This window comes from Symphalangus syndactylus, chromosome 24, assembly GCF_028878055.3.
Source record: "Symphalangus syndactylus isolate Jambi chromosome 24, NHGRI_mSymSyn1-v2.1_pri, whole genome shotgun sequence".
NCBI lineage: Eukaryota > Metazoa > Chordata > Mammalia > Primates > Hylobatidae > Symphalangus > Symphalangus syndactylus.
In genome coordinates, this window is record NC_072446.2 from 28,389,303 (window position 1) to 28,408,472 (window position 19,170).

General features: G+C 49.2%; 1 protein-coding gene across 1 annotated transcript in view; it reads left to right on the forward strand.

The window, feature by feature from the left end:
• JPH2 (junctophilin 2) overlaps nt 1-19,170 on the forward strand; it is a 78,328-nt gene that overhangs the window by 51,703 nt on the left and 7,455 nt on the right. Inside the window, exons 3-5 of the mRNA XM_055266363.2 lie at nt 14,577-14,695; nt 16,834-17,555; nt 18,344-18,438. Coding sequence (XP_055122338.2) covers nt 14,577-14,695; nt 16,834-17,555; nt 18,344-18,424 — 922 coding nt within the window. The 3' untranslated portion in view covers nt 18,425-18,438. The remainder of the gene's footprint in view (nt 1-14,576; nt 14,696-16,833; nt 17,556-18,343; nt 18,439-19,170) is intronic.

Genomic DNA, 19,170 nt, shown 5'->3' on the forward strand with positions numbered 1-19,170 from the left:
ATGTAGTACATGACCCTTCCAATATGTCTATAACAGAGTAACAATCACAATGACTAACTTTCAATGATTGAAAATTGAAAATGATCACACAGACTTCTCTGGGCCTCAGTTTCCCCTTCTTGTTACTGTGTTGATCTTAAAGGAGATGAGATGATTCCTGAGGATCCATCCAGCTCTGTGAGTCTCAGCAGCTAAATGGTTAGCCACCTGGCACAGCAGGTGGTTTTATTTATTTATTTATTTATTTGAGATGGAGTTTCACTCTGTCACCCAGGCTGGAGTGCAGTGGCACGATCTCAGCTCACTGCAACCTCCACCCTCCGGGTTCAAATTATTCTCCTTCCTCAGCCTCCTGAGTAGCTGGGACTACAGGCACCTGCCACTGCGCCCAGCTAATTTTTTGTATTTTTAGTAGAGATGGAGTTTCACCATCTTGGCTAGGCTGTTCTTGAACTCCTGACCTCGTGATCCACCCGCCTTGGCCTCCCAAAGTGCTGAGATTACAGGCGGGAGCCACCGCGCCCAGCCAGCAGGTGGTTTTATTTATATATATATATCACCCCCTGCCTACATCTCAGTCATGCCTTCCAGCTCTAAGAAGGCATTAGAGAGCATCAGATGGAACAGGACCAGCCTGGGAAACTTGGGTTTTTAACCCAGGCCTTTCCCTCTTCTTGCTTGATAGGCAGGAGATTAGACTGGAATCTCCCCTAGGGCCATCCTGCCCTGAGATAGAAGGGGAATAGACACCCAGCCCTCTCTGGCCTCTTGCTGGAGCCCCCAGTCGGCTAGGCACGCTGGAAGCCAGTGAGCAAGGGTGCTAGTGATGAGGCTTAGCACAGCCTTTGGAATCAGGTAGACTGCCGTTCCTTCCCAACCCAGAGCTTCCCTGCTGTGTGGCTGCCCCCAAAGGAGGCCTAGTTTCCCTATTCAGTGGACGTAATAATACCTGCCCGCTAGGATTGTTGTAAGGAATAAATGAAATCATATTTCTAAAAGTTCTAGTACTAATAGATTTGAGATTTTAAAAATATTTGTTTATTTATTTTGGAGTGAATATAATTTATGCACATTCAGAATATCCAGAAGGGTCGTATTAGTCTGGGTCCTGGCAGGAAAGGGTCTATTGCAAAGGTTTAATTGGGGAGAGTTTAATGAAGGTGCTGTTTGCAGAGATATGGGCAGAAAAATTAACAAGGTATGTTAAGGCATCCAGGACCAGCAGCCATGGGAGCTGTTATACCCTAGGCCTAAAGGGGCAAGAGGTGGGCGAGAGGGAAATGGTGTGATGACTGGAGCAGGGATGGGGACAGTGCGGGTGGGTGAGAGTTGCAGCTGTGGAGAGGGGCGGTGGGGGTGGGTGAGAGCTGCTGCTGTGGAGGGGGACGGTGGGGGCAGTGAGAGCTACAGCTGTGGAGGGGGACGGTGGGGGTGGGGAGAGCTGCAGGTGTGGAGGGGGACGGTGGTGGGTGGGTGAGAGCTGCAGGTGTGGAGGGAGACACTGGGTGTGGGGAGAGCTGCAGGCGTGGAGGGGGGCGGTGGAGGTGGGGAGAGCTGCAGCTGTGGAGGAGGGAGCCAGGCAGGAAGAGGGATAAATGGAATAGACACCCAGCCCTCTCTGGCCTCTTGTTGGGGCCCGCAATTGACTGGGCGCACTGGAAGCCAGTGAGCAAGGGTGCTGGTGATGCAGGCTGTAGAGATGATCTCCCTGGGCAGAGCTGGCTAGGGAATGGATGGAGTGGGGCAAGGGGAGGAGATGGGGCAAAAGGAAAATAACCAGCCCAAATGTCTGTCTGTGTGTATGCGTGTGTGTGTCTGTCTGTCTGTCTGTCTTCCTCCCTTCCACCTCATTCCCAGTGGGCAACCTGTATTATAAGTTTCCTACCTATCTTTCCATAAATATTCTCTATATAGAAGAGCAAACAGGTTGTCTGTTTACACAAATGTTACATACAATAGAAATTCTTTTACACCTCGCTACCTGACTTAACATATCTTGGAATTCACTCTTTGTCATACATGAAGATCAATCTTATTCCTAGGATCGGCTACATAATACTCCTTCAAATGGCTATGCCATAATTTAGTTAACCAGCTCTGTACTGCTGGACTTGGCTTTGTTTCCAATCTTTTGCTGTTGCAGTGTTACAATAAATACCGTGGAGCTCACAGACTAATCAGAGAAAGGCAAAGTCACCTGGCAGCTAAGTGCAAGCGATAGAAAGAGCAGACAGCTGGCAGTTAGGGTAAGCTTTCCTGGGGAAGGGTCCTGAAGGATGAGTAGGAGTTCACCAGATAAAGAAGTGAATGATGGGTATGGGGACAAAAGTTTCCAGAAGTCATTTGGGACTTGTACCTGTGTCATTTTGTACAATTTGAGTATATCTGTTGGTCACACTCCCAGAAGGAAAATCACTAGCACAAAAATATGTAGATGCTGGATTTTTAAAGAAAAAAATGGTTGAACAATTAAATGATAAATGTCAGTATATGGAAACATGGAAAATTACTTAAGTGAATAAATTACAAAAGTATGGCAGGAGCAGCTAACACTTCTCTAGTGCTTACCCTGTGCAAGGCACTGTTCTTAGCCCTTTGTGGCCATTAACTCATTTAATTTTCATTACCCTATTATGTAGGCACTATTATTATCCCCATTGTGTTAGTTACCCATCACTGCATAACAAATTATCCCCACACAGAGCAGCTTAAGACAACACATATTTGTTGTCTTAACAGTTCTGCAGGTCGGGTATCAGGGTATGGTAGCTGAGTCCTCTGGCTCAGGGTCTCTCTCAGGCTGCAGTCCAGGTATTGGCCAGGGCTGTGGTCTCATCTGAAAGCTCCACCAGGGAAATATCCATTTCTCAAACACGTGGTTATTGGTAGGATCCAGTTTCTTGCAGCCTATTAGACTGAGGGGCTCAATTCCTCTCCAACATGGCAGCTTGCTTCAGCAAAGCCAGCAAGAGACTGGTGGCAAGAGAGAAGTCACAGTCTAAACGAATCATGGAAGTGACATCCCATGACTTTTGCATATTCTGTTCTTTAGATGCATGTCTCTAGGTCCAGCCCACACTCAGGGGGAAGGGATTACACTAGGATGGGAATACAGGAGCCATATGAGAAATCTGCCTGGCATCTCTTACTTTTAAGAAGAGAAAACCAATGCACAGAGGACTAAGTGACTCGTCTAGGTGAAAGCTAGTAAGTCAGGGATTCACACCCACATAGTGTGACTTCAGATTCCATGCTATTAACCACCATGCCTCAAAAATGGAATCTTTATTGTGTTCACAGCCCTGATAAAAAATAGGTGTGTACATTGTGTTATAAATGGAGGGCCCCCCAGAAAAACGAAAAAATAATAGGTGTGCACCTGGACAGACAAGGAAGGCTCAAAAGCTAAAATAGCTATTGTATTAGCAAAGTGACTTCAGCACACTGTTGCTTTAATATAACGGTTTTTGTAGTTTATAAAATTTTAAAATCAGGCATAGATTTTTTGAAAGTTTCCCCGTATGGTTTTGAAGCGCTTTGTCGACTCATGCAGTGAAAGCCTCTTTGCCGGCAGCTAGATCCAGGTTGAACTGCGGGGTTCACTACTCTGTTGGTTGGTGGGGGAGGAGCAAGGCCCAAGGTTCCCTCCCTGTCATTTCATTGGTTGCCAAAGTGCAGCTAGACCTCCGTCCTGCACAGTCAGCCAGGCGATGCCAGGCCCCAGAGAACCAGACTTTCTTGCAGATGTGAAGGATGTGGGGAGCATGCCCCAGGCCCTGTCAGACAGGCAGCAGGAATATCAGGAATATAAAACTCGGGGGCCTCCTGATATCCCTGGGGGATGAGGCTGGGCTGAGGCAACCACAGCTGCTGGGCTCTGTGGAAAGTGGGCATGAGCTGAAGCGGTGCAGCAGATGCAGGGGTCAGCAAAGGCTTTTGTGCCAGGGAGTCCTGGGTTTGGGCTCGAGCCAGCTCTGGACTTACTAGCTATGAGCCATGGGCAAATGATTTTCTGAGCCTGCGTTTCTTCTGCTGTAAAGTGCATCATCTTGAGGACAACATGAGATCACACAGCTTGTTTTGTTTTGTTTTGTTGCTGCAGTAACAAATTACTACAAACTCGGTGGCTTAAAACAATACAGATGTATTCTTTTACAGTTCTGGAGGTTGGAAGTCTAAAGTCAGATTTCCTTCTGGAGGGGAGGAGGGGAGGAGGGGAGGATCTTTGTGCTTGTCTTTTCAACCCCTAGTGGCCCCCTGCATTCCTGAGCTTATGGCACCTTCCTCTGTCTTCAAAACACATCACTCCCATCTCTGCTCCCATCATCACATCAGCTTCTCCTCTTCTGTTATCAAATCTCCCTCTTATAAGGACACCTGTGGTTACATTTAGGGCCCACCTGTCTAATCCAGGATGATCTCTCTATCTCAAGATCCTTCATTTAATCACACTTGCAAAGCCCTCTTTGCCATAGAAGGTAACATCCACAGGTTCCAGACACTAGGACCAAGTATCTTTGGGGCTATTATTCACCGATGCCTTTGGCTGAGTGTCTGGCGCATAGTTAGCTCTCAGTAAGCAGCAACTCTTTTTTTTTTTTTTTTTTTTGAGACAGCCTGGTTCTGTTGCCCAGGCTAGAGTGCAGTGGTGCAATCTCGGCTCACTGCAACCTCTGCCTCCTGGATTCAAGCAATTCTCCTGTCTCAGCCTCTTAAGTAGCTGGGATTACAGATGCGCACCACCACGCCCAGCTAATTTTTGTATTTTTAGTAGAGACGAGGTTTCACCATGTTGGCCAGGCTGATCTCAAACTCCTGACCTCAAGTGATCCACCTGCCTCTGCCTCCCAAAGTGCTGGGATTATAGGCGTGAGCTGCTGCGCCCAGCCGGTCAGCAGCAACTCTTATTACTTTGCCCCGTCTTCTAGGCTGAGAGCTCAGACACCCACTCCCTCACTGGAGTAGGCTTCGCTCCAGCTTGAGGCTGGGAGATTTCAGTGGAGCTTCCAAGATGGAGAGGTTCTACATAGGGCCTGAGGGTTATCACAGCCCCTCAACCTCAGAATCCCCAACACCACCCTTGCTCCTCACCTCAGCTAGAACAAATCTGCATCGAGCTTGCTGTGTGCCAGGCCCTGTTCCCAGTGCTTTCTGCTGGTCACTTCTGTCTCTAATCCCCACAAGCCTATGAGATAGGGGCTCTTCATAACCTCATTTTACAGATGGAAAAATCAAAGCACAGAGAATTTCAGTAAGTCACCCACAGTCATGCAGCTGTGTTCCTAACCAACTTGGAATATACCACCATGGTAACCGGGTACAGTGACATGCGCCTGTAATCTGAGCTACTTGGGAGGCTGAGGTGGGAGGATCACTTGGGCCCAGGAGTTCAAGGTTGCAGTGAGCTATGATTGTACCACTGCACCCAAGCCTGGGCAACAGAGCAAGACTCTGTCTCTTTAAAAAAAAAAAATGTTAAAAAGAAAAAGATGAAAATGTTAATAGCAATTTTTTATTTTAAAAAATGCTCATTTTCCAAAATTTTCTTTGAGGAAGCCATTTTATTTTTATAGTATATACAATATATCTCATATTTATATTTAAAATATAAAAATAATAGAATACAAATTATGAACATGTCACCCACCCCATGGGCTTTCTCCTGCCCCATAGTCTTATTCTGCACTCAAGATTTTTTACTTGGTCTTGTCTCTCTTAGCAGACTCTACATCCTTCAAGAGCAGGGGCCATGGCTGCCTTCATTATTACTTTGATTATAACAAGAATGAGCAAATGATCTAACCTCTCGGTGCCTCGGTTTCCTCATCTGTAAAGTGGTGGTAGTACCTACCTCAGAGGGTGGGATGAGCCCTTAGGTTATTTCCCATTCTTTCTTATTAGAAACAGTGTTCATAGAACTAAGTAGAAGAACTAAAACCATAAAATTTTTAGGTGAAAATATAAGAGTAAATTTTTTTGACCTTGGATTAGGCAAAATCTTCTTAGCTATGACAAAAGCACAAGTGACAAAAGATAGCTAAATTGGATTTCATTAAAATAAAATAACTTTTGTACTTCAAAGGAAGAAAGTGAAAAGACAGCCCAGAGAATGGAAAAAATATTTGCAAATCATATATACGATAAGTGACTTGCATAAGAATATATAAAGAAATTTTACAAGTCAATAATAAAAAGGAAAAAAAATCCAGTTAAAATCTGGCAACGGATCTGGATAGACATTTATCCTAAGAAGATATACAAGCAGCCATGAAGCACATAGATGCTCAACATCCATTAGCCATCAGGGAAATGCAAATCAAAACCACAATGAGATGGCACTTCCCAAACCTCTAGTATGGCAACAATCAAAACGAAGGATGGGCCGGGCGTGGTGGCTCACGCCTGTAATCCCAGCACTTTGGGAGGCTGAGGCGGGTGGATCATGAGGTCAGGAGATGAGACCATCCTGGCTAACATGATGAAACCCCATCTCTACTAAAAATACAAAAAATCCGCCGGGCGTGGTGGCAGGCGCCTGTAATCCCAGGTACTCGGGAGGCTGAGGCAGGAGAATGACTTGAACCCAGGAGGCGGAGGTTGCAATGAGCCAAGATTGCGCCACTGCACTCCAGTCTGGGTGACAGAGCGAGACTCTGTTTCCAAAAAAAAAAAAAGAAGGATGATATCAAGTGTTAGGGAGGATGTTTAGAAACTGGAACTCTCATGTGTTATCGATGGAACATATATGGTACAGCCATCTCAAGACCAGTTTGGCAGATCCTCAAAAGGTTAAACATAGAGTTACCACAGGACCCAGCAATTCTGCTCCTAGGTATATACTCAGGAGGAATGAAAACATGTCCACCCAAAAACTTGTATACAGATGTCCATAGCAGCATTATTCATAACCAAAAAGTGGAAAGAACCCTAATATCCATCAACTGTTGAACAGGTAAACAAAATATGGTTTATCCACACAATGGAATATTAGTTGGCAATAAAAAGGAATGAAGTACTGATGCATGCTACAACGTGGGTGAACCCTGAAAAGATGTTTAGATGACACATCCATATGTTGGCAAATGAGAGAATTTTGGGAGTGAACGGTGGTCAGCATTGTTATAATAGTAACAGAAACAATAATGTTAGCTAATATTTGTTATGTGCTCAGTTTATGCTAAGCACGTTTGTGCTATCTCATTTCAGACTCCCAGTAATTTTGTGAGTTTATTCTCATTTCAGAGTTGAAGAAACTGAGGCCAGAGAGCGAAGGTCAGACATCTAGATGATGGTGCTACGAATTGGACTTGAGTTTGTGCCCTTAACCCCACTGTGAGGGGTTTCCCAGTAGGGCACTGCCTGCCTCATTGACCACTGTCCATGTCTCTAGCATCCAGTTCTGGGCTCCACATAGCAGGGGCTCAGCACACATTTGCCGAATGAGAATGAATGGAGTTCTGGTTGGGGAGGGGGAAGGTCCCATGGATCAGGGCTCCCTGACTGCACCTGCATCCTTGGGGGTGGAGGGGGCTTTCTCCTAGGGAGTTCTCTGGGCCACTGGCTGGACACCCAGCTGTGGTCCTCCCTCTAGATTAGCCTGACCATGGTTGTTCTGGGGGAAATGGCCATGACCAGCCAGAGCTGGGGAGGAGGGGCTATCTTGGGAGAGGGTAGGGCAGTGACATTGGAAGCATCCCCACCTCAGGAAGACGCTGGGCAGCACTTTCCCTGTAACCACCTCAGCAGCCTCCAGAGAGGCTGGCAGTGGCCTGCGCCAGGGACCCTCATTATCTGCCCCCATCATCCAAACCTACCATGGGATTCCTGGGCTGAAGGATTTATTATTATTATTATTGTTATACTAAAGTGAACAATTCAGTGGCATTTAGGACATTCAGGACTTTTGTTTCAGTCCCCTTCAAAACACTGTGCCTTCTCTTCTCTTCTTCTTTCTTTCTTTCTTTTCTGAGATAGGGTCTTGCTTTGTCACCCAGGCTGGAGTGCAGTGGCATAATCATAGCTCACTGCAGCCTTGACCTCCCGGGCTCAAGCGATCCTCCCACCTCAGCCTTCCAAGTAGCAGGGACCATTAGCTACCATGCCTGGCTAATGTTTTTATTTTTATTTTTTGTAGAGACGGGGTCTCACTGTGTTGCCCAGGCTAAAACTGCACTTCTCATTTTATGTAACAAGCCCTTAGGTAGCACTTCCTGTGTTCTGAGCCACGTGACTGTAACTAATTTACTCCTTACACCATTCCTTGGAGATGCGTGCCCTTATTATTCCCATTTTACAGATGAGGAGACTGGGCTCAAGGTGATGAGCAGAGCTAGGGTCTGCACCTGGGCAACCTGGGCAGAGTTACCCCTTCTTTGCCACTCCACCATGTGGTTTATAGACTTTGCTGTGAGCCCCTGCTCATCCATGGACTTCCAGAAATGTTGCCTGATTGACCTGGCAGGGCTGCATTGGGCTACGAGCTCCCCAGGCAGCTGCTGGGTCCTATTGATTTCCATCCTTGGCCCCAGCACATGACGGACCTGGCTCAGAAGTGGTACCAGGAAGGCAGCAGCTTGGTGTCATGGGTAAGAGCTTGGGCAGGTTCACTTTCTAGTGTGTGACCTCCAGCTCTCTGAGGCCGTATGTGTTTACACAGGAGGCCATGGCGTAAGGCTGGTCACAGAGTGCTCAACAAATAACCAAGATTAATATTATTCATAATAATAGTAGAGGAGACATTCATTGAGTGAATCCATTAGTACAAGGGTCGGCAGACTTTTGTAAAGGACTAGATGGTAAATATTTTGGTGTTTGTAGGTCATATGGTCTCTATGGCAACTACTCTAGACAATATGAATGAGCATAGCTGTGTTTCAACAAAATTTTGTTTATAGGGACACAGATATCTGGATTTCACATAATTTTCATGTGTCACAAAACGTTACTTTTTTTTTTTTTTTTTGAGCCAGAGTCTCACTGTGTCACCCAGGCTGGAGTTGGAGTACAGTGGTGCAATCTTGGCTCACTGCAACCTCTGCCTCCCAGATTCAAGTGATCTCTGCCTCAGCCTTCTAAGTAGCTGGGACCACAGGTGCTCACCACTGTGCCCAGCTGATTTTTGTATTTTTTGGTAGAGACAGCATTTCGCCATGTTGACCAGGCTTGTTTTGATCCCCTAGCCTCAAGTGATCCACCCGCCTCAGCCTCCTATAGTGCTGGGATTATATGCGTGAGCCACCATGCCTGGCCTTACTTTTTTTTTTTCTAACCATTCAAATATATAAAAACCATTCTTAGTTCATGGGTGGTACAAAAGCTGGCAGCAGGCTGGGTTTAGCCTACCACTGTCATCTGCTGACACATGCCCTGGAATGTAACCACTACAAGGGATTTTTGTTTCCTTTCTTTCTTTTTTCCTTTTTTTTTTGTTTAAGGTAGAGTTGGGGTCTTGCTATGTTGCCCAGGCTGGTCTTAAACTCCTGGCCTCAAGTGATCCTCCTGCCTCAGCCTCCCAAAGTGCTGGGATTACAGGCGTGAGCCACTGTGTCTGACCATACAAGGGATTTTTGGATGTTCAGTTTGCCTCTGTCTTCAGTGCCCAGAAAAGTGCCTAGCACATAGTAGGCACTCCATAAAGTTGTATTAAATGAATGAACCAATACATACAGGTGGGTCTAAAACTGACTCTTTAAGGCCAGGATCGTGGCAGGAGAGGAGAGAGCCTTCCAGGTAGGGGAACAGCCTAAGCAAAGGCCTAGAGTTGGGGCAAGTCTGATGAGTGTCCCCCTTTGGCTTCATAAAGCCACCAATGCCTAGTGGAGACAACTGGGAAACAACCAAGCAGTTATGGGCCTGGGAGGAGAGATGGGGAAAGGAGGCCAGGGTGGGGGCAGGTGCTTTTAGAAGTGGCTCTATTGGGTGAGAGCCCTGCTCCTACCCCAGAAACACCAGCCTTATTTTTAACCCTGCTGATGAAAGTTAATCCGAATGAAATCAAGAAGAGTCTCCCTGTTCCTCCCCCGGCCCCAGTGACTGCTCCCTTCCCCCAGGCAGGGTCAGAGACATCCTCCAGACTCTCACCCAGAGGCATGGATCCAGAGATGGTGAGTGATCAGCAGAGCAGGAATGCTTCCTGATTTCCCCAGCAGGGCCTTGATTCAGGGAGGGACCCTGGTGCTGAAAGGAAAACATCCAAGGCTCCTAGGGGCTTCAGCAGGCTGAGAACAACTTCAACATGGAGCTGGCTTTTCTCTCTGCGGAGCACGTGCTTCTCAAAATTAAGTCAGGATCTGGAATATAAAACACAGATTCCTAGGCTCGTTCCCTTCAAATTCCAATGAGTCGGTCTGGGCAGAGCCTGAGAATTTGTATTTCTGAGCTTCCGGGTGATGAAGATATTGGGTGGGGGTCACGGACTGCATTAGGAGAGGCACTGGCCTAGAAGCAATAGTATCCCAGCCACAGTGATTCCACCTGCCCTTCACCCCGTGAGCTGCTGGTATACCCCATCCAGACTGCCTTGGGCAAGGGTCTGGAGAGCCTCGAAGGCCATACTAAGTAGCTAGGGTTTTATTTTGAGCACAGTAGGAAGACTTGCAAAGATTTGAAGCAAGGGGTGAGGCCACAGGTGAGTGGTTAAGCAAGCTCGCTGAGCCAGTGTGTGTAGGAGCAGCTGTAGGAGTGAGCCTGCAGGCAGGGGAGACACATGGGAGGGCGTGCAGGAGGAGTGGCAGAGGGTTCAAGAGTTATAAAGGGAGCCGGAGAGACCAGTGTTGGTGATTGATGGGCTGTGGATGTGGAAGGAGGTGGGGAAGGAGGGTGCTGAAGAACACTGGGGTTCCTGGCCTGAAGGCTGGGATCAGAGATTGGGAGCATGGGACAGGGGAGAAGTGCTGATAGGATGCAGCGGGCCAGGTGGTTGGAGATGGACAGGGAGTATGCTTGCTTCCAGCACAGCAGCCCTCATTGCCCTGGGCTGTGTGGCTGCCTCTGTTCTGGCTGTGCACAGTTGGTCCCCCAGAATCTTCCAGGGCTGTGGGGAGAGGCTGCCTTTCCTGCCTGAGGAGTCCTCGGCACAGCTTCCAAAGGCACCAGAGAGTGGGCATCTTTCTGCTCACATGACCAAAAAAAGGACATTTTCTCAGTTTGAAGTCTTGCCCAACCCTTTCCCTCCTCCTCCCTCTTGGGGATATGCGTGTAGCACACTCAGTTTTGATGTACAAATGTCATCCTCCTCCTCCTCTTTCACCACTGCCACCAACACCCATCATCATCATCATCAAGGCTAAACACTTTCATGCGTTGCCTCTCACTTAGTTTTCACAGCAACTTCAGGAGGGGAGAATTACTATTTCCACTTTACAGATGAAGAAACTGAGGTACAGAGAGGTAAAGCCATGCATGCACCCAAGGTCCTAGACTCCCAGTGGGGTGAGGTGAGTGAGTAAGTGAGGGATCCAAGTGCAGGGTCCAATCCAGGCTTTATTAAAAATTTTCTTCATAGGTTGTTCATCAAGGATTTATTTTTGCATTAATTTTGACTTTTAAAATATTGCATTAAAATGTGATTCCTCTTGATCACTGAGTTTTTTGGCAACCCCATAAATTTTGCCCCTGAGGTGAGTGCCTCGGTCATCTCACTCTGTCCCCGGCCTTGGCAGAGCCCAAATTGGAATCCAGGGCTGTTAATTCTAAAACTATGTGCTCTTAACTCTTCCCTAGGCTGCCTCCTTGCCCCTACATATGTGCACGCCTGCATGCGTGCCTTCAGCCATGTATTCATTCATTCAGTAAACATTACTATGGCAATATGGCATAGTGGAGAGGCAGGGGCTTGGAAACCAGACAGCTCCAGGTTTGGAGTCTTACTCTGCTGCTTGTTATTGAGTGGAAATTGAGCCTGTGGTTAGGATACAGACTGTAGATCCCAGAATGCTTTGGTTTGAATCCTTACTCTGGTACTTACTAGCTACGTAAGCTTGGGTGGATCCTTTTATCTTTTTGAGATGTGGTCTTGCTCAGTTGCAATGGTGCGGTAATAGCTCACTGCAGCCTCGATCTCCTGGGCTCAAGCAACACCCCCCCCCACCTTAGCCTCCTGAGTAGCTGGGACTACAGGCATGCGCCACCACACCTGGCTAATTTTTTTTTTTTTTTTTTAATTTTTAGTAGAGACAAGGTCTTGCTTTGTTGCTTAGGCTGGTCTTGAACTCCTGAGCTCAAGTGATCTTCCTGCCTCAGCCTCCCAAAGTGCTGGGATTACAGGCACGAGCCACCATGCTGGCCTGGGTTCTTTAGAACACTCCTGTGCCTTGGATGTCTCCTCTGTAGAGAGGGATGATAGGAGTAACATCTACCCTGTAGAGTTATTGGGGGTTAAATAAGTTAATTTCTGTAAAGCCCTTGGCATATACTAAGTGCTTTGTAAATGTTAACTCCTATTTTGTTTCCTTGAGCAAGACACCTTTCTGAACCTCAGTTTCCCCACCTGTGAAGTAGGGACAGGTAAACACTACCTCACCAATGTGGCCCACAGAAGCCAAAAGATTGGACACCACTGCCCTAGAGTTACGTTTCCTGGGTTTAAAATCCCAGTTCCTGCACTTCAGGACTCTGTGACCTTGGGCTAATTTCTTAACCTGTTTGCGCTTCAATTTTCTTTTCTGTAAAATAGGGATAATAATAACAGCACCAGCTTCCTAAGGCATTAGAATGAGCATATGAGATAATCTTCATAACTCCTTTAGAACCATGCCTGGCCCATTCGGAAATTGGACTGTTATTACTTTAGTAGGTACTTCTGTGAGTTAAGCTAGGCTGACAGCTGAAACAGACATCTCCCAAATCTCAGGTACTTAACACACTGAATGTTTAAGATTTGCTCCTGTCACGTGCAACTGTGGGGCTGTGGGAAGGGGCTTTGCTCCACACAATCATTTATGGGCTCAGATTTCTTAACTTGGAGTCCACAGGAGGGTCTGTGGATAGATTTCAGGGGTCCATGAACTTGGATGGTGTAGGTTAGATTCCCTAGAAGTAGAGCCTGAAGTGGGGATTCTTGTGTGAGTGATTTACTGAGGGAGGCTTTCAGGAGAGAGGAGAATGAGACGCAGGATGGCGTAGGGAAGGAGATGAGCTAAGATGTGGTCTCAGCTGGAGACCTGCTTCAGCCAGTCCACCAGGGGCTCTGGAGTGTGGATTGTACCTGCTGCAGCTGGAGTTCCTTCCTCGTGAGGCAAGAGGAGGCTGACCAGTACCAGTCATCGGTATGGGCTGCCTGGGTTTAGGGGTAGGCAGGGCAGGATTTTTTTTTTTTTTTTTTTTTTTTTTTTGAGATGAAGTCTCGCCCTATCGCCCAGGCTGGAGTGCAGTGGCGCAATCTCGGCTCACTGCAAGCTCCGCCTCCCAGGTTCATGACATTCTCCTGCCTTAGCCTCCAGAGTAGCTGGGACTACAGGCACCCACCACCATGCCCGGCTAATTTTTTGCATTTTTTAGTAGAGATGGGGTTTCACCATGTTAGCCAGGATGGTCTCTATCTGCTGACCTCGTGATCTGCCTGCCTTGGCCTTCCGAAGTGTTGGGATTACAAGCGTGAGCCACCGTGCCTGGCCAGCAGGGCAGTATTTTAACTTCTGGAACAAGGTGGCTTCTGTGGGCTACAATTCTCTGGGGTAGTAAGGAGCCATTAGCAGCCAACACTCACATCAGCCAGGGGTAGGCACATTTGCCCAGTGAAGGGATCTGCATAGGGCACCAGAAGTACCCACTACAATGGCAAAAGCTACATCTATATTTTTATTAACTCCAACTGAAATGTAGCCTTCTCTTCAGTTATGGAAATAGGCAATAAACCATAGTAGTAGTAGTAGCAGCTGTGACTTTGTCACCAATAGAAATCTCATATATTTTCATGTCATATTACATGTTGTAATTAGATATCCTTGAAATATCCTTTATGCTAATCTATACTTTAAAATTACAGTAGTTAACAGACCTGATATTTTGTTTAATGTGATTATAAAGATACAGATTATTATTTTACAAATGTGTTCTTTAAATATTTTGGAAACAGTATGTCAAGTAACTGCATCCTTTTGTAATCCTATATATATTATGCATTCGAAAACATTATTCTCAGAAGGGATCCATAGGCTTCACCACATTGCCAAAAGGATCTGTGACACGAGGTTAAGTCCCTATTCTGGGGACTCAGCCTGCTCTGCATTCAACCAGCAATGCTGGGGAAAAAAGAGAGGGCACAGAAGTTTTTATGGGCCAAGCCTGGAAATAGCATACATGATGTCTTCCCATAATGCATTGGCCAGAACTCAGTCACCTGACCACACCTAACTGCAAGGGAGGCAGGGAAAGGTAGTCTATCTATGTGCTCAGAAAGAAGAAGAAATGATCTGGAGAATGCATAGCAGTCTGGGCCATGAGGCTCAATGAATATTCATTGACTGCCTGAGTGAAAGAATGCTCTGTTTAGCATGTCTCTTTGTGGGTTGGGGAGAAGGGGCAGAAGGCTGGTTCTCTGGAAGGATCCTGAGTCTTCTGCCACGTTGTCTCCATAGGACAAGCCACGCCAAGGCCAAAGCTGAGGCAGCGGAACAGGCCGCCCTGGCTGCCAACCAGGAGTCCAACATTGCTCGCACTTTGGCCAGGGAGCTGGCTCCGGACTTCTACCAGCCAGGTAGGGCCAGCCAGGGAAGGATGGGAAGGGTAGGGCTATCCCTAGGGTGGGCGCTTTTCTTTGCTTACTGGAATCTGAGATTCCCAAGTGGTTTCCTGGATGCCCGTGAGTCTTGGAAACTGGGGCATGGTGCAAATGTGGGATGGGATGATGCAGGGGTAGGTGGGGAGACACATCTCTGCCTTCATGCTGAGCTTGTGGGGAGGGCAGCAGAGTCGCTCCAAGTGATCTTTTCTCTCTGCTTTGAGCAGGGAAGACAGTTGGAGCTGGTGAAGCTTAGAGGGGAGAAGTCACTTGTGGATGAGAGGGAAAAATGGCTTCTTGCGCTTGCCCAACAGTTTCAGTCAAGCATTGAGCACTGTCCATGTGTCAGGCACTGTGCCAGGCTCTGGGGTTACATAAGTGGGGTCCAAAATCTAGGGGAGCAGAGAGTCACAAAAACAACAGAGCTAGGGGTACAATAAACAGACTCTGCATTCGTTCAAACCCTGATTCCACTGCTTCCCAGCTGTGAGACTTTGAGTGAGGTGTTTAACCTCTGTAAACCTCAGTTTCCTGATCTGTAAAATGGGAGTTAGAATGGTGCCTGCTTTTTTGTGCATGGATTAAATGCATGTAAGGTACATTCCCAGTCCTCAGTAAGCTCTCAGTGACTGTAGCTGTTGTCTCATGATTATGGTTCCATTTCACACAGCAGGATGAGCACTGTGTGTTAGAATGGGAGTGGAGGGAGCTCACAGGAAGCAGTTAGGCAAGAGGAAGTGTTAGAGAAGGCTTCCCTCAGGAGAGGCCATTTGAGCTGAATCTTGCAGGCTGAACAAGAGTCTGTTAAGTCAGTGGGTCTCAAATTTGACACAGATTGCTGGGTCCACCCCCAGAGTTTCTGACTCAGTAGGTCTTGGGTGGAGCCCACGAATGAATGTGCATTTCTAAGGATCAGGTGATGGGGATGCTGCTAGTCTGAGACCACACTTTGAGAGCTGCTGTACCAGATAGTGCTGGGTGGGATGAGTGGAGGAGGTGCAAAGGCACAGAAACTCGGACAGAGCCGCATGCCAGGAAGCCACATCACAAAGTAGGCTGTGGGTCCTGAGAATCGAGGCTGCAGGGTAGGGAAGACCTCCCGGCCTTGGTAGAGATCTGACACATTGATAGAGTGGTGGGAGCCCCTGAGGGACAGAGATGGGGATTCTCTGTGATGAAGGTTTTGTTTTTTTGTTTTTTGTTTTGTTTTTTTTTTTTTTTTTGAGATGGAGTCTCACTCTGTCACCAGGCTGGAGTGCAGTGGCGCGATCTCGGCTCACTGCAAACTCTGCCTCCTGGGTTCAAGCAATTCTCCTGCCTCAGCCTCCTGAGTAGCTGGGATTACAGGCACGCACCACCATGCCCAGCTAATTTTTGTATTTTTCGTAGAGACAGGGTTTCACCATGTTGGCCAGGATGGTCTCGATCTCCTGACCTTGTGATCCACACGCCTCGGCCTCCCAAAGTGTTGGGATTACAGGCGTGAGCCACCGCGCCCAGCCATGAAGGGTTTTTAAGTTAATGACATGATCAGATGTGTGTTTTCTAAACGCGATCCTGGCTGCAGAAAGGAGGCCAAAGGAGGCCAGATGCAAAACCTAAGAGCGAAAACCTATGCCTGGGAGAATCCCTCGCTTCTGGTCACAGCGCTCCCCCTGCTGGTCTATGCCGGTGGCGGGCCTGAGGTCCGCCTTTGACATGCATTTTCTCAATCCTTCCATTCGTATTTATAAAATAGGTATGATCAGGCGCATGTTTCAGAGAAGGGAATGGAAAGAGACTCGTGCCATAGTCAAGGGCATCGCCTCTGGAGCCAGACTGCTGGGTACTAGTCCTGGCTCTGCCCTTTGACAGCTGTGTGACTTTGGGCAAGTGATTTAACCTCTCAGAGCCTCCCTTTGAGGTTCACGGTAGCATCAACTTCATAGGGTTACTACAAGGATTAGATGAGTTAATATTTGGAAAGTGCTTAGAACAGTGCCTGGCACTTGGTCAGTGCTATGTGAGTGCCGACTGAGCCCATGAATGAGGCTGGAGAGGTGAAGTGGCTGGCCCAGGATCACCCAACAGTGGTGCAGGGTTCGAGCCCAGCCTCCCTGTGTTGCCCCTGGCAGGTCCGGAATATCAGAAGCGCCGGCTGCTGCAGGAGATCCTGGAGAACTCGGAGAGCCTGCTGGAGCCCCCCGACCGGGGCGCCGGCACAGCAGGCCTCCCAGAGCCGCCCCGCGAGAGCCCGCAGCTGCACGAGCGTGAGACCCCTCGACCCAAGGGTGGCTCCCCGTCACCGGCCGGGACGCCCCCGCAGCCCAAGCGGCCCCGGCCCGGGGCGTCCAAGGACAGCCTGTTGAGCCCGGGCGCCTGGAACGGCGAGCCCAGCGGTGAGGGCGGCCGGCCAGTCACTCCGTCCGAGGGCGCGGGCCGCCGCAGCCCTGCACGTCCAGCCACCGACCGCATGGCCATCGAGGCTCTGCAGGCACCGCCTGCGCCGTCGCGGGAGCCGGAGGTGGCGCTTTACCAGGGCTACCACAGCTATGCCGTGCGCACCACGCCGCCGGAGCCCCCGCCCTTTGAGGAGCAGCCCGAGTCCGAGGTCTCCGGGTCCGAGTCCGCGCCCTCGTCTCCGGCCACCGCCCCGCTGCAGGCCCCCACTCTCCGAGGCCCCGAGCCTGCACGCGAGACCCCTGCCAAGCTGGAGCCCAAGACCATCATCCCCAAAGCCGAGCCCAGGGCCAAGGCCCGCAAGACTGAGGCCCGAGGGCTGACCAAGGCCGGGGCCAAGAAGAAGGGGCGGAAGGAGGCAGCACTGGCGGCAGAGGCGGAGGTGGAGGTGGAAGAGGTGAGGCTGTCGGAGAATGTGTGCCTAAGGTCGGGTTCCCTAGAGGTAGCAGGGCTTGAGGCAGGATTCAAGGGCAGGGGATTTGGGGTTTGCTGGGGTGCGAGAGACCAAAGCAGGATAGGGCAGGGGGAAATGCAGCAGGGCTGGGGATTAGGGGAGTATAGCCTTGGCCTGGTCCACAGAGGACGTTGGAGCGTAAATGGCCCCATGGAGTCCTCCTACCTTTGCACCTGGTATCCCATTGGCAGAGACAGTTCTCATGAGCAGGGGGCAGCTGGGAGCCTGAGCAGCTGGAGGGTGGGTCCATTTGCCTAGTCGGGGGGGTTGGGCTGGGCACAAGCAGCATCTGCTGCAAGGTGTAGCAGTGAGGGCTTCCTGAAGGTGGAGGAAGGGCCCAACAGGATTTGGGTTATAGACCTCCTGGCTTATGGGAGGCAGGGAGCTAGGAACGGCGGCAGCAAAGACTGAAGCTGGGCTTTGAGGGACTGAAGAATGCGTCCCAAGGGGAATTAGCAGGATGCCTGGGTTCTGGGCCTGATTCACACACTATATGACTTGGGGCGTGATCTTGTCCCTCACTGGGCCCTGAGGGATTTGGTTATTTCGAAGAGTCCTTCCGCTGTGATGGTCTGCCATCCGGGTGACAGGATACAGCAGTGAACAAAGCCGGCAATGCTCTTAGGAAGGTCCATCCAGAAGTTCCTGCTCTGTCCAGCGTTGCTGTGACCTGGGTGGGGGGTGTCTCAGAGGCCATGGGGACTCAGGCAGCCTCTCTCCACTGCTCCCAGGTCCCCAACACCATCCTCATCTGCATGGTGATCCTGCTGAACATCGGCCTGGCCATCCTCTTCGTTCACCTCCTGACCTGACCCTCGCCTAGCAGGTGCAGCCAGCTGGCTGGAGGAGGGGTTGGGGGTAGGAGCCCCTGGGGAGTTTTGAGCACCAGGGTGGTGGGAGGAGGGACCTACTCGGTACTTGGATGACAGTCCTGTAACTAACTGAGGCCCACTCACCTGCAGAGGCCAAGACCTAGAGTGTGATTTGATACCAACACACACACACACACACACATACACACACACACACACACACACACACACACTTCATTAGCTCAGTGTTTGCAGAGCATCTGCTGTCAGGTGAGCACTGAGGGCTTCATTCACTCATTCATTTGGCCAACATGTACTGCTCTGCTGGGAGCTGGGGATAGAGCAGGGACTCACTCCTGCTCTAAGAATGGGGTGAACATAATGAAAGTAACCCTGAACTTAGAGCTCATTACAGAAAAGTCTTCCCGTTCAAACATTAAGCACAACAGGTCTAGACTGAGCTCACCTGGGATGGTGGGACACTCATGTCTGTGCTCCCTTTCTCTCTCCCCCACTTCAGTCTTTAATCCCTTGGCCCCCCAGCCTGCTCCCGTTCCTCTGCCCATTGGTTCCCTCTCAGTTTTCTCCCCATGATGGAGCTGGGGGCTGGGGTAAGTTCCCGTGAAGTAGGGTGGGCTGGGCTGGGCTGAAGGAGAGTGGCCCTCACTGCTCTCAAGATGAAGCATCTACAAGACAAAATCTTTCTCCTGCTGGAACCAGCCTTCACAGCCTCAATCCCATGCTTG